The 15,485-nt window shown below is 40.8% G+C and overlaps 1 protein-coding gene across 2 annotated transcripts in view; it reads left to right on the plus strand.

The window, feature by feature from the left end:
- The window catches only part of LOC128701032 (gamma-tubulin complex component 3 homolog), an 87,708-nt gene that overhangs the window by 47,863 nt on the left and 24,360 nt on the right, over nt 1-15,485 (plus strand). For both annotated transcript variants that reach the window (XM_070079858.1, XM_070079859.1), the window contains exons 7-13: nt 4,178-4,399; nt 4,912-5,079; nt 5,537-5,730; nt 5,966-6,117; nt 9,344-9,536; nt 12,320-12,524; nt 13,043-13,178. In XM_070079858.1, coding sequence (XP_069935959.1) covers nt 4,178-4,399; nt 4,912-5,079; nt 5,537-5,730; nt 5,966-6,117; nt 9,344-9,536; nt 12,320-12,524; nt 13,043-13,178 — 1,270 coding nt within the window. The remainder of the gene's footprint in view (nt 1-4,177; nt 4,400-4,911; nt 5,080-5,536; nt 5,731-5,965; nt 6,118-9,343; nt 9,537-12,319; nt 12,525-13,042; nt 13,179-15,485) is intronic.

Here is a 15,485-nt window from a genome sequence, read left to right on the forward strand (position 1 = left end):
TTGTAAAGCAGGGCACTGTAAAGTGAAGCACTTTTAAAGCAGGGCACTGTAAAGTGAAGCACTTGTAAAGCAGGGCACTGTAAAGTGAAGCACTTGTAAAGCAGGGCACTGTAAAGTGAAGCACTTTTAAAGCAGGGCACTGTAAAGTGAAGCACTTGTAAAGCAGGGCACTGTAAAGTGAAGCACTTTTAAAGCAGGGCACTGTAAAGTGAAGCACTTTTAAAGCAGGGCACTGTAAAGTGAAGCACTTTTAAAGCAGGGCACTGTAAAGTGAAGCACTTTTAAAGCAGGGCACTGTAAAGTGAAGCACTTTTAAAGCAGGGCACTGTAAAGTGAAGCACTTTTAAAGCAGGGCACTGTAAAGTGAAGCACTTTTAAAGCAGGGCACTGTAAAGTGAAGCACTTGTAAAGCAGGGCACTGTAAAGTGAAGCACTTTTAAAGCAGGGCACTGTAAAGTGAAGCACTTTTAAAGCAGGGCACTGTAAAGTGAAGCACTTTTAAAGCAGGGCACTGTAAAGTGAAGCACTTGTTTGGCAGTTTGGCAGACAGCAGTAGCACTGTAAGTGGCCATCAACGACACGGCATCAAGAGCTGAGCTCTTCTCCAGGCTGAGGGACTGACCACCTCAAGTACTTCATTACTACTGCTGCCTCTGTATTTGACTGAAGAAGACCATTACTCATGTCGGGCAAAAAAACTCCCTTGTTGTCATAATTTACTTCAGCAACTTGCTGAAGTATGACAGTGTGTGGGCTCCACTTTACAGCACTTTGCTTTATAACACCTCACTTTACAGCACTTTACAACACCTCACTTTACAGCACTTTGCTTTATAACACCTCACTTTACAGCACTTTACAACACCTCACTTTACAGCACTTTGCTTTACAACACCTCACTTTACAGCACTTTACAACACCTCACTTTACAGCACTTTGCTTTATAACACCTCACTTTACAGCACTTTACAACACCTCACTTTACAGCACTTTGCTTTACAACACCTCACTTTACAGCACTTTACTTTATAACACCTCACTTTACAGCACTTTACAACACCTCACTTTACAGCACTTTGCTTTACAACACCTCACTTTACAGCACTTTGCTTTATAACACCTCACTTTACAGCACTTTGCTTTATAACACCTCACTTTACAGCACTTTGCTTTATAACACCTCACTTTACAGCACTTTGCTTTATAACACCTCACTTTACAGCACTTTGCTTTATAACACCTCACTTTACAGCACTTTACTTTACAACACCTCACTTTACAGCACTTTACAACACCTCACTTTACAGCACTTTGCTTTACAACACCTCACTTTACAGCACTTTGCTTTATAACACCTCACTTTACAGCACTTTGCTTTACAACACCTCACTTTACAGCACTTTGCTTTACAACACCTCACTTTACAGCACTTTACAACACCTCACTTTACAGCACTTTGCTTTATAACACCTCACTTTACAGCACTTTGCTTTACAACACCTCACTTTACAGCACTTTGCTTTATAACACCTCACTTTACAGCACTTTGCTTTATAACACCTCACTTTACAGCACTTTGCTTTATAACACCTCACTTTACAGCACTTTGCTTTATAACACCTCACTTTACAGCACTTTGCTTTATAACACCTCACTTTACAGCACTTTGCTTTATAACACCTCACTTTACAGCACTTTACAACACCTCACTTTACAGCACTTTGCTTTACAACACCTCACTTTACAGCACTTTACTTTATAACACCTCACTTTACAGCACTTTACAACACCTCACTTTACAGCACTTTGCTTTACAACACCTCACTTTACAGCACTTTGCTTTATAACACCTCACTTTACAGCACTTTGCTTTATAACACCTCACTTTACAGCACTTTGCTTTATAACACCTCACTTTACAGCACTTTGCTTTATAACACCTCACTTTACAGCACTTTGCTTTATAACACCTCACTTTACAGCACTTTACTTTACAACACCTCACTTTACAGCACTTTACAACACCTCACTTTACAGCACTTTGCTTTACAACACCTCACTTTACAGCACTTTGCTTTATAACACCTCACTTTACAGCACTTTGCTTTACAACACCTCACTTTACAGCACTTTGCTTTACAACACCTCACTTTACAGCACTTTACAACACCTCACTTTACAGCACTTTGCTTTATAACACCTCACTTTACAGCACTTTGCTTTACAACACCTCACTTTACAGCACTTTGCTTTATAACACCTCACTTTACAGCACTTTGCTTTATAACACCTCACTTTACAGCACTTTGCTTTATAACACCTCACTTTACAGCACTTTGCTTTATAACACCTCACTTTACAGCACTTTGCTTTATAACACCTCACTTTACAGCACTTTGCTTTATAACACCTCACTTTACAGCACTTTGCTTTATAACACCTCACTTTACAGCACTTTGCTTTATAACACCTCACTTTACAGCACTTTGCTTTATAACACCTCACTTTACAGCACTTTGCTTTATAACACCTCACTTTACAGCACTTTGCTTTATAACACCTCACTTTACAGCACTTTGCTTTGTAACACCTCACTTTACAGCACTTTGCTTTACAACACCTCACTTTACAGCACTTTGCTTTACAACACCTCACTTTACAGCACTTTACAACACCTCACTTTACAGCACTTTGCTTTACAACACCTCACTTTACAGCACTTTGCTTTACAACACCTCACTTTACAGCACTTTACAACACCTCACTTTACAGCACTTTGCTTTACAACACCTCACTTTACAGCACTTTGCTTTATAACACCTCACTTTACAGCACTTTGCTTTATAACACCTCACTTTACAGCACTTTGCTTTATAACACCTCACTTTACAGCACTTTGCTTTATAACACCTCACTTTACAGCACTTTGCTTTATAACACCTCACTTTACAGCACTTTGCTTTATAACACCTCACTTTACAGCACTTTACAACACCTCACTTTACAGCACTTTCCTTTATAACACCTCACTTTACAGCACTTTGCTTTACAACACCTCACTTTACAGCACTTTGCTTTATAACACCTCACTTTACAGCACTTTCCTTTATAACACCTCACTTTACAGCACTTTGCTTTATAACACCTCACTTTACAGCACTTTGCTTTATAACACCTCACTTTACAGCACTTTACAACACCTCACTTTACAGCACTTTACAACACCTCACTTTACAGCACTTTGCTTTACAACACCTCACTTTACAGCACTTTACAACACCTCACTTTACAGCACTTTGCTTTACAACACCTCACTTTACAGCACTTTGCTTTATAACACCTCACTTTACAGCACTTTGCTTTATAACACCTCACTTTACAGCACTTTGCTTTATAACACCTCACTTTACAGCACTTTGCTTTACAACACCTCACTTTACAGCACTTTGCTTTATAACACCTCACTTTACAGCACTTTGCTTTATAACACCTCACTTTACAGCACTTTGCTTTATAACACCTCACTTTACAGCACTTTGCTTTATAACACCTCACTTTACAGCACTTTGCTTTACAACACCTCACTTTACAGCACTTTGCTTTATAACACCTCACTTTACAGCACTTTCCTTTATAACACCTCACTTTACAGCACTTTGCTTTATAACACCTCACTTTACAGCACTTTGCTTTATAACACCTCACTTTACAGCACTTTGCTTTACAACACCTCACTTTACAGCACTTTGCTTTATAACACCTCACTTTACAGCACTTTGCTTTATAACACCTCACTTTACAGCACTTTACAACACCTCACTTTACAGCACTTTACAACACCTCACTTTACAGCACTTTGCTTTACAACACCTCACTTTACAGCACTTTACAACACCTCACTTTACAGCACTTTGCTTTACAACACCTCACTTTACAGCACTTTGCTTTACAACACCTCACTTTACAGCACTTTGCTTTATAACACCTCACTTTACAGCACTTTACAACACCTCACTTTACAGCACTTTACAACACCTCACTTTACAGCACTTTGCTTTACAACACCTCACTTTACAGCACTTTGCTTTACAACACCTCACTTAACAGCACTTTACTTTACAACACCTCACTTTACAGCACTAGGTTACACATATGTACATACATGTCGCTCTTTCAGGTGCGTCTGTCAGCCAGCCAGAAGGAGCTGATCTTAAAGCTGTCAGATGTGGGTTGGCTGTACAACAAGGTGCAGAGTTTCTGCGAGTGGGGTGGCAGTGTTGCCGGCAGTGAGCGCACTGCTGGCAGGAGCACCGCCGGCCTGGTCAACCAGTCACTGGTGCTGGCATTGAGGGAGGAACTCACCGAGTACTGTCGTCTGATAGCACTGCTGGAGGCTCAGGTGACCGTCACTGTTGGTGTCAGTGATAGCTATTTCTAGCAGTAATAATAGCACTGCTAGAGCATTACTATCACTGCTAGACCACCAGAACTTTCTAGCAGTGATAAAGCACTGCTAGATTACCACAACTATTTCTAGCAGTGATAATAGCACTGTTAGATGACCACAACTATTTCTAGCAGTGATAATAGCACTGCTAGACTACCACAACTATTTTTAGCAGTGATAATATCACTGCTAGACTACCACAACTATTTTTAGCAGTGATAATAGCATTGCTAGACTACCACATCTATTTCTAGCATTGATAATAGCACTAGCAGTACTATCACTGGCAGTACTAGTACACTAGCACTAGCAGTACTATCACTGGCAGTACTAGTACACTAGCACTAGCAGTACAAGTAGTGCTAGTAGAACTAACAGCACTAGTGGCACTACCAGTACTAGTATCACTACTAGATGACCATAACTAGCAATATTACTGTGTCTTAACTATTATCATTATACAGATACAAGAGGGCGGTGACACGCCGCTATGCGAGGCGTCAAGTGGTCTAACACTGCGGCGACTGGTCATGTGGACACTGGAGCCCCGGGCACGCCTCCTAGCACTGGTTTACCTCACACATGCCGCACGCCAGGTCTACGGCGGTGCTTGCGTCTCTGCTATATACCAGGTTAGTTGCCAGGAACGGCAATGTGGAAAGTTGGCATTTGGGAAAGTGGTATGTGTCGTAGTATGTTGTTTGTGTGATGTGTGTTAACCTGATGGCTGTCTGTCAGGACGGTGCTATCATCAGGATATGGTGCCCTGATGGATGTCTGTCAGGACACTGTGTCATGACTGCTGTCGTCAGGACACTGCCGTGACTGCTGTCTGTCGTCAGGACACAGTGTCCTGATGGCTGTCTGTCAAGACAGTGCCATGACAGCTTTCTGTCAACAATAGGATGCTCTGATGGCTCTCTGCCATCAGGGCACGGTACCGTGACTGCTGTCAGGACATGGTGCCCTGATGGCTGTCTGTTGTCAGAACACAGTGCCTTGGTGGCTGTCTGCTATCAGGACACGGTGTACTAACCTGTCAGCCATCAGTGTACAGGAGTACCAGTCTAACACTTTCACCACCACCAGCACATGCAGCATGGCAACCCGGGTCACCGTGCGGTGGTACGCCATGTGTTGACACTAGCGTGTACACCAGTGTATGTCATGTTGACGCAGTGGTTGCTGGATGGCACACTGGACGACCCGCACCATGAGTTCTTCATCGCTAGTGACCCAACCGTTCCCGACGACAAGCTCTGGCAGGATAAATATTCTATAAGGTATGTTGACCTCTGGCTCTTGTCACCTGCAGTATACTCACTACCACTGTATACAATCACTTCTGTATATAGAGGAACTTTATGAGAGAACTGTCGTAATGTACCATACTAACCATAATGTACTACTGCACTTACCATAATGTACTACTGTACTTACCATAATGTACTACTGTACTTACCATAATGTACTACTATCATCACAATAATGTTGATGAACTATGAAGCACATTAACAGGTGGTCAATGTTGCCGTCGTTCATCAACAAGTGCCAAGCAGAGAAAGTACTAGCGTCTGGCAAGTCCCTCAACTTCCTGCGCAATGTATGTCACTTCCGGGCACCGATAGCCGGGCGCGACGCCATCAAGACGGCATTGCAGCAGACCACAGGTCAGTGACATCAACCACAGTTAACCCCCTCGAGGTTGATGCTGTAAAACTACACCGTGACCTCAGATAAGCTGTGAGTGGTAAATTTGTGCTTCAATATGAGAGACTGAGTCTGTGTGGTGAGTGTGCAACATAAAAAAAATCCTGCAGCAGTACATGATGGGAAACATAAAAACTGACGGTATGTGGTTTAAAACAGCAACTTTGCGATGTTTTTTCATATGGTTTTTATGGTTGTATTCTTGGTTTCTTGGTCTCATTTGATGGAATGGAAGATATATTTACAGAAATTGAGATAATTTTGATTGGTTCCAGGACTGAAAGTAGATTAATATTGAGCTTAAAATAGTGGAAATATTAAATTTTTGCCTATTTTCCAGAGTACAAAATCACGTCACTCATCCAACTGGTCAGTCTAATACATATTCACAAATGCACGGATGTTATTTATACAATTACAGCCTCAACTCACTTAATGACAGAGTTCGGTTCCTAAGACCACGTTGGTAAACAAATTCGTGGCTAAATGAGGATCATACTATAATGGTGGGTTATGTCAACCATATGTCGCCTTTGCATCATTTATAACATTTCTGGTATATTTTTAGATGTTTATACAGTAGTGTACTGTATATTGAAATAAACAGAATAAAGGAAATCAGCTCTAATATATATACATTATTTAGGTATAAACACTGGTCAGAGAGCCCGTCGTAAGTCCAAGGCGTCGGTAAACGAGTATGTCGCTAAGTGAGGAGAGACTGTATTACAGTAATGCAGTAGTATGCATAACAAAAAATCTTGTATTTTTTGTGTGAATAAAAATTAAAACTGAAATTTTTATTCACATGAGACTTGACTAATGAACAGAGAAAATGTTGTTTTAGTGTCACCAATGTTTACATTTTTTATTATGGACTCTATTTTTAATTAAATTAGCATTTTTTAGCTGTGTGTGAAATTGGCCAAATTCCTGAATTCTGACCACTGTACAGTGGACCTCCGCATACCGATGGCATCACATAACGATTAATCCGCATACCGCTTGCTTTAATCGCAAAAATTTTGCCTCGCATACCGCTTAAAAACCCGCTCACCGATTTTCGTCCAAGACGCGTCCAATGTGCGCCCTCAGCCACGCTCACATGTTCCGCCGGTGGCATTGTTTACCAGCCAGCCTCCGCGGTAACATCCAAGCATACAATCGGAATATTTCGTATTATTACAGTGTTTTCGGTGCTTTTTCTGGAAAATAAGTGACCATGGGCCCCAAGAAAGCTTCTAGTGCCAACTCTACAGCAATAAGGGTGAGAATTACAATAGAGATGAAGAAAAAGATCATTGATAAGTATGAAAGTGGAGTGCGTGTCTCCGAGCTGGCCAGGTTGTATAATAAACCCCAATCAACCATCGCTACTATTGGTGGTACAGCTGCTGCTGCTGCTGTAGCATCGTCTGCTGCTGCTGCTGCTGTAGCATCGTCTGCTGCTGCTGTAACATCATCTGTTGCTGCTGTAGCATCGTCTGCTGCTGCTGTAGCATCGTCTGTTGCTGCTGTACCACCGTCAGCTGCTGCTGCTGCTGTAGCATCATCTGCTGCTGCTGTAGCATCGTCTGCTGTAGCATCGTCTGCTGCTGCTGTAACATCGTCTGTTGCTGCTGTAGCATCGTCTGCTGCTGCTGTAGCATCGTCTGTTGCTGCTGTACCACCGTCAGCTGCTGCTGCTGCTGTAGCATTGTCTGCTGCTGCTGTAGCATCGTCTGCTGCTGCTGTAGCATCGTCTGTTGCTGCTGTACCACCGTCAGCTGCTGCTGCTGCTGTAGCACCGTTGTTGGTGTGGCTTATTGAGAATACCAAGAAACAATTAACCCCAGAGGATTTGCCACCCAGGATAACCCAAAAAAGTCAGTGTCATCGAAGACTGTCTAACTTATTTCCATTGGGGTCCTTAATCTTGTCTCCCAGGATGCAACCCACACAAGTCGACTAACACCCAGGTGAACAGGGAAAAATGCCTGGAACTAGTGCTCATATTGGTGAATTTAAAGCCAGCAAAGGTTGGTTTGAGAGATTTAAGAATCATAGTGGCATACACAGTGTGATAAGGCCTGTTCTGGAAGAAAATGCCAAACAGGACCTACAGTACTCAGGAGGAAAAGGCACTCCCAGGACACACTGTCTCATCAGTCATTGCTGCATCTTCAATAAAGGTAAGTGTCATTTATTCTTCATTTAGTAGACTAGTACATGCACAATATATACTGTGCATGTACTACTCTACTATTGTGCATGTATCCTTCTCTTTGTGTGTAGGAAAATGTATATTTCATGTGGTAAAATTTTTTTTTTCATACTTTTGGGTGTCTTGCACGGATTAATTTGATTTCCATTATTTCTAATGGGGAAAATTCATTCGCATACCGATTATTTCGCATAACAATGACCCCTCTTGCACGGATTAAAATCGGTATGCGGGGGTCCACTGTATTGGGTAGTTGAAACAGTTGAATGGGCAGTTTCTCATGCTTAGTAGATAGAATGGAAGACGTTCTAGTGAAATAGCAAAGAATTTGGTCGACTGGAATAATGGAGAATGACCTAAGAAAGGCCTCAAAGTGAGCGAAATCGTCGGTGCGTAAATATCACCAAGACGGCTAACTTTGCACCAGCGTAATTCGCTAAGTTTTCCATCAAGTTTCATACCATTGGTGTCGTTGCCCTCACAGAAACATTGTTTACCATTTCGTAAGAATTTTTTTTTTTGTGAGATTTGCCCCCTGATCAGCTGTGGTTGATGACTTGTAAATTTACAGAATTTACATTAATTTTTTGTAGGAATTAGTTATGGATTTATATTTTACAGAAATTTATATTTAATGAAATATGTATTTTTTACAACAAAATCACATTATTTACAGAAATGTACATAATTTATAAAAATTTACAGGAATTTACATAATTTACAGAAAAATTACATAGCTTACAATTTACATAATTTACAAAAATTTACAAAATTTACAAAAAATTAACAATTTTCAAAAATATAAATAATTTACATAATTGTTCATTATTGTGTCAGACTATATAGAAATTCCTCCACTTCCTCACATCAGACCTCATTATCACCCACCCACCCCCAGGGTAGTGTGTAACCCCATACGTGTTTAGTGCTCTCCCACGGCCCCACTCTAACACCTGGTTCTCTTGTTCTTGGGTGAACAACAGTAGAGTCGTTGTTCACCCCAGAGGAGAACACGCAGCTGGACGACCTGGTGGCGCTGACCTTCCGGGAGACCTCGTCGCATGTGCTAGAGGAGATCCTAGCTAGACACAAGCTCCTGGACCACCTCAGAGCACTGCGACGATACTTACTGCTAGGCCAGGGTGACTTTATCAACTACCTTATGCAAATACTCAAGTAAGTATACTGTAGTATACTCAGGTATGTATACTCAGAGTATGATGCTTATTACTACTACTGGACTGGTATTTCTTGATAGCTCATTACTGTAGGGCCCCGCTTATACAGCATGTTAGGTTCTGGGTTACTGTAGAGCCCCGCTTATACATCAGATTAGGTTCTGGGTTACTGTAGAGCCCCGCTTATACATCAGGTTAGGTTCTGGGTTACTCTAGGGCCCTGCTTATACATCAGGTTAGGTTCTGAGCTACTGTAGGGCCCTGCTTATACAGCAGGTTAGGTTTTGGGTTACTGTAGGGCCCCGCATATACATCAGGTTAGGTTCTGGGTTTCTCTAGGGTCCTGCTTATACATCAGATTAGGTTCTGGGTTACTCTAGGGCCCTGCTTATACATCAGGTTAGGTTCTGAGCTACTGTAGGGCCCTGCTTATACAGCAGGCTAGGTTCTGAGCTACTGTAAGGCCCCACTTATACAGCAGGTTAGGTACCCCTGGCTGGGTACATCAGCCAGGGGTGAGCTCACATTTGTCCACCTGGCTGGCTGGGTGACCCACACATACCCTGGTTGTAACTACTACTCCTCCCACCACCTTCGACTTCCACCCTTCCAGTCTAACTTCTTCCCATCGTACAGTAAGTCGTCACTTAACATCGTCAATGGCTCCTTGGAAACTACCACCTTAGGTGAAACGACATAACGAAACCAATTTTACCATAGACTAATTGATATAAACACGAGTTAAGTTGCTATGGCAAGGTACAGCCAAAAGGCAGAGCAGTAGTGCTGCAGACACCATGACTATGGTTGCTCTAGGGTTCTCTTGACACCATGACTATGGAATATGTCGCTCTAGGGTGCTGTCAAGTCCTATATTTATTCTATTATTGACATTATTATTTTAGCTATTGCATATTTTTCAGAATTATCTAATAAACATGTTACACATAAAAAAAAGCACAGTGCAACCTGGGTTTTTGTATGCTGTAGTCTGTATGTAAAACTATAGTTATTCTCTATAAAATGTATTTTTTGTTAACTCTTTTACTGTCACAAGCCCCTTTCTGAAACTGTCATTCTGTGTTGCAAAATTTTTGGGAATTTTTTTTTTTTCTTATGAAATGATAGAGAATCTTTTCCCGTTGATAATGACACCAAAAGTACAAAATTTGGTCGAAAACTCACAGAATTACGCTCCCGCAAAGTTAGCAGTCTTGGCGACATATACACATCGGCGATTTTGCTGACTTTGAGCCCTGTTTTTGGCCAATTCCGTTGTTCCAGTTGACCAAACTCACAGCTATTTCTTTAGCACTCTATTTTTTTTCTGTCAGTTGAGTACAAGAAACCGCCCATTTACCGATCTGAACTACCCAATAAAGTGGTCAGAAATTGGCAATTTGGCCAATTTCACACAAATTAAAAAAGATGCCAATTTCAAAATAGGGTCCAGAATAAACAAGGTAGACATTCTTGGCACTAAAATAACATATCCTCTGTTCATTAGTCACATTTCCAGGCCCCTCTTATATTACTATTGCTTTCTATTTTGATTTTTTATTCATACAAAAAATACAAAATTTACTGTTATGCAGACAACTGCATTATTTTAAAAATGGTATAAATAATATCAGTGCACTAGTGAAAGAATATTAGACTCCCCAGTTGACGTGTATTGGACGTGTTGTGTGATTTGTTTACTCTTGAACTTTGGTAAAAATTGACCATTTCCGCTATTTTGAGCTCAATTTCAAGGTCATTTTTATCATGAAACTAATCAAAATCATCTCTATTTCTGTAATATGTTTTCCATTTTATCACTTGAGACCAAGAAAACAAGAATACAACCATAAATACTATACGAAAATACACCTCAAAGTCGGCGTTTTAATAAAAAAAAAAAAATTCTCATTATGCACTGCGTGCTGCAGGATTTTTTTTTATGTGGTGCACACTGACCACACAGACCCATTCTCTCACATGTGGGTCTACCAGCTTTCTCCTGCTTGATTTGAAGCCGCTAGAATTTATGCGTATTAATACATCCAAAACACTGGCTCGTAAGACGTATATATACGACCAAAACAGTCAAAGGATTAATATTTTTGGGTGTCTGGAATGGATTAATTGGATGTACATTATTTCTTATGGAAAATATTAACAAAAAATACATTTTAGAGAAAATAGTTTTACATACAGACAAGGGCATACAAAAAACCCAGGTCTACTGTACAAACAGCCATTAGGGAAGAAATTAATATAAGCGAAGATAAAGTTGTGCTGAAGATGTACATTCCCCATCCAAATATTTAGTCCTTCCATATTTTCCATTCCTGGCTGGGAATTGGCTTCTTTTTCTCGTCATTGTTATAATGAAACAGTGTTAAGTGAGGACTTCCTGTACCTTGTTGGTAATTATGGGAACTACCTCGACTGACACTAGCCAATCATGACTCAAGCTCAGCTAGGACTCCAGCCAATCAGGTCTTGGTATTGTGAGGTTACCCCCTTAATAATGATGATTGTAGCAGATAAATGTATACTACATCAATTATTATTATTGTTAGTTATTACCATTATTATTATTATTGTAATTGTTAGTTACTGTTATTATTACTATTAATATTATTGTTAGTTACAATTAATATTGCTCTTATTTTTATTATTATTAGTTATCAGTATTTATAAATATTGTTATTATTATTACCATTATTATTATTATTGTTATTAATATTTTTATTATTACTATTATCATTATTACTATTATGATCATCATTGCAGTGTAGAGTTGTGCAAGCCGGCCAGTAACCTGTACCCTCACAACTTGTCGTCGTTGTTAGAGACAGCCGTGGCTGCTAGCAACGCCCAGTACGAGGAACCGGACATACTACAACGACTTGACGTGCGCCTCTTAGAGGTGTCCCCAGGTGACCTGGGCTGGGATGTCTTCAGTCTGGACTACCATGTTGATGGTCCTATTGGCACTGTAAGTGGTCGTCAGCCCCTGTATTGGCAATGTAAGTGGTCGTAAGTCCCTGTATTGGCTTTGTAAGTGGTTGTCAATCATTGTATTGGCACTGTAAGTGGTTGTCAGTCACTGTATTGGCACTGCAAGTGGTCGTCAGTCACTGTATTGGCACTGTAAGTGGTCATCAGTCACCATATTGACACTGTAAGTGGTTGTCAGTCACTGTATGAGTTGAACCTGCCTTTCTTGGGCCAGTAGGCTTACTGTACTATGATGTTCTTGTCTTATAGAACATCACAGTAGGCCTAATGTAGTGATGATCACTGAACATGTACAGTGGTACCCCGAGTTTCGTACAGCTACCAACTCGAACAATTTTGTAAGTGTATTTTTGGGGGTCTGAAATAGACTAATCTAATTTACATTATTCCTTATGGGAACAAATTCGTTCGGTATCGGCACTCGAACAGCCTTCTGGAACGAATTAAGTTCGTAACTCGAGGTACCACCGTATTAGTATTACACTGTTGTTGCAGGTGTTCACTGCAGAGTGCATGCAACAGTACCTAATGTTGTTCAACGCTCTCTGGAAGGACAAGAGGATGGAGATGATACTCTCTGACATCTGGAGGGAACAAGCAGCCACCTCCAAGCTCTGTAGAGAGCTTCCAGGTCAGTAGAAAGCTTCTGGGTCAATGTAGAGAGCTACCAGGTCAGTGTAGTGGGCTACCAGGTCAGTAGAGAGCTACCAGGTCAGTAGAGAGCTACCATTTCAGAAGAGAGCTTCCAGGTCAGTGTAGGGAGCTACCAGGTCAGTGTAGAGAGCGTCCAGGTCTGTAGGGAGCTACCAGGTCAGTAGAGAGCTATCAGGTCAGTAGAGAGCTTCCAGGTCAGTGTAGAGAGCTACCAGGTCAGTGTAAAGAGCTACCGGGTCAGTGTAGAGCTTTATCAATCACACTGTGTTCTGTAGGGGCAGTCTACTGAGTGACAGTGTTCAGGTTCTGGACACTACTGAGCCTACTCACATATATATGTGAGCCTACTCACCTATATATGTGAGCCTACTCACCTGTATATGTGAGCCTACTCACCTATATATGTGAGCCTACTCACCTATATATGTGAGCCTACTCACCTATATATGTGAGCCTACTCACCTATATATGTGAGCCTACTCACCTATATATGTGAGCCTACTCACCTATATATGTGAGCCTACTCACCTATATATGTGAGCCTACTCACCTATATATGTGAGCCTACTCACCTATATATGTGAGCCTACTCACATATACGTGAGCGTACTCACATATATGTGAGCCTACTCACATATATAGTGACATATTTGACCTGTCCCCTGGATTTAATATATATATGATGCCTGGTAGTAGGTTGGTAGACAGCAACCACCCAGGGAGGTACTACCGTCCTGCCAAGTGAGTGTAAAACGAAAGCCTGTAATTGTTTTACATGATGGTAGGATTGCTGATGTCTTTTGTCTGTCTCATAAATATGCAAGATTACAGGCATGTCTTGCTACTTCTACTTACACTTAGGTCACACTACACATACATATACACATTTATTCATACACACTCATCTGAGTTTTCTTTGATTTTATCTTAATAGTTCTTGGTCTTATTAATTTTCCTTTTATATCCATGGGGAAGTGGAATAAGAATCTTTCCTCCGTAAGCCATGCGTGTTGTAAAAGTCAACTAAAATGCCGGGAACAATGGGCTAGTAACCCCTTTTCCTGTAAAGATTACTAAAAAGAATAAGAAGAAGAAAATTGTCAAAGTGGGAAGTCTGAATGTGCGTGGATGTTGTGCAGATGATAAGAAAGAGATGATTGTGGATGTTATGAATGAGAAGAAGCTGGATGTCCTGGCTTTAAGTGAAACAAAGCTGAAGGGGGTGGGAGAGTTTCAATGGAGAGGAATAAATGGGATTAGGTCAGGGGTTTCAAATAGAGTTAGAGCTAAAGAAGGAGTAGCAATAATGTTGAAGGATAAGCTATGGCAGGAAAAGAGGGACTATAAATGTATTAATTCAAGGATTATGTGGAGTAAAATAAAGATTGGATGTGAAAAGTGGGTTATAATAAGCGTGTATGCACCTGGAGAAGAGAGAAGTGTAGAGGAGAGAGAGAGATTTTGGGAAATGTTGAGTGAATGCGTGGGGAGGTTTGAATCAAGTGTGAGAGTAATGGTGGTTGGGGATTTCAATGCTAAAGTGGGTAAAAATGTTATGGAGGGAGTAGTAGGTAAATTTGGGGTGCCAGGGGTAAATGTAAATGGGGAGCCTTTAATTGAGCTATGTGTAGAAAGAAATTTGGTAATAAGTAATACATATTTTATGAAAAAGAGGATAAATAAATATACAAGGTATGATGTAGCACGTAATGAAAGTAGTTTATTAGATTATGTATTGGTGGATAAAAGGTTGATGGGTAGGCTCCAGGATGTACATGTTTATAGAGGGGCAACTGATATATCGGATCATTATTTAGTTGTAGCTACAGTTAGAGTAAGAGGTAGATGGGAAAAGAGGAAGGTGGCAACAACAAGTAAGAGGGAGGTGAAAGTGTATAAACTAAGGGAGGAGGAAGTTCGGGCGAGATATAAGCGACTATTGGCAGAAAGGTGGGATAGTGCAAAGATGAGTAATGGGGGGGTTGAAGAGGGTTGGAATAGTTTTAAAAATGCAGTATTAGAATGTGGGGCAGAAGTTTGTGGTTATAGGAGGGTGGGTGCAGGAGGAAAGAGGAGTGATTGGTGGAATGATGAAGTAAAGGGTGTGATAAAAGAGAAAAAGGTAGCTTATGAGAGGTTTTTACAAAGCAGAAGTGTTATAAGAAGAGCAGAATATATGGAGAGTAAAAGAAAGGTAAAGAGAGTGGTGAGAGAGTGCAAAAGGAGAGCAGATGATAGAGTGGGAGAGGCACTGTCAAGAAATTTTAATGAAAATAAGAAAAAA

Source organism: Cherax quadricarinatus, unplaced genomic scaffold (genome assembly GCF_038502225.1).
Source record: "Cherax quadricarinatus isolate ZL_2023a unplaced genomic scaffold, ASM3850222v1 Contig30, whole genome shotgun sequence".
In the NCBI taxonomy this organism is placed as follows: Eukaryota; Metazoa; Arthropoda; class Malacostraca; order Decapoda; family Parastacidae; genus Cherax; species Cherax quadricarinatus.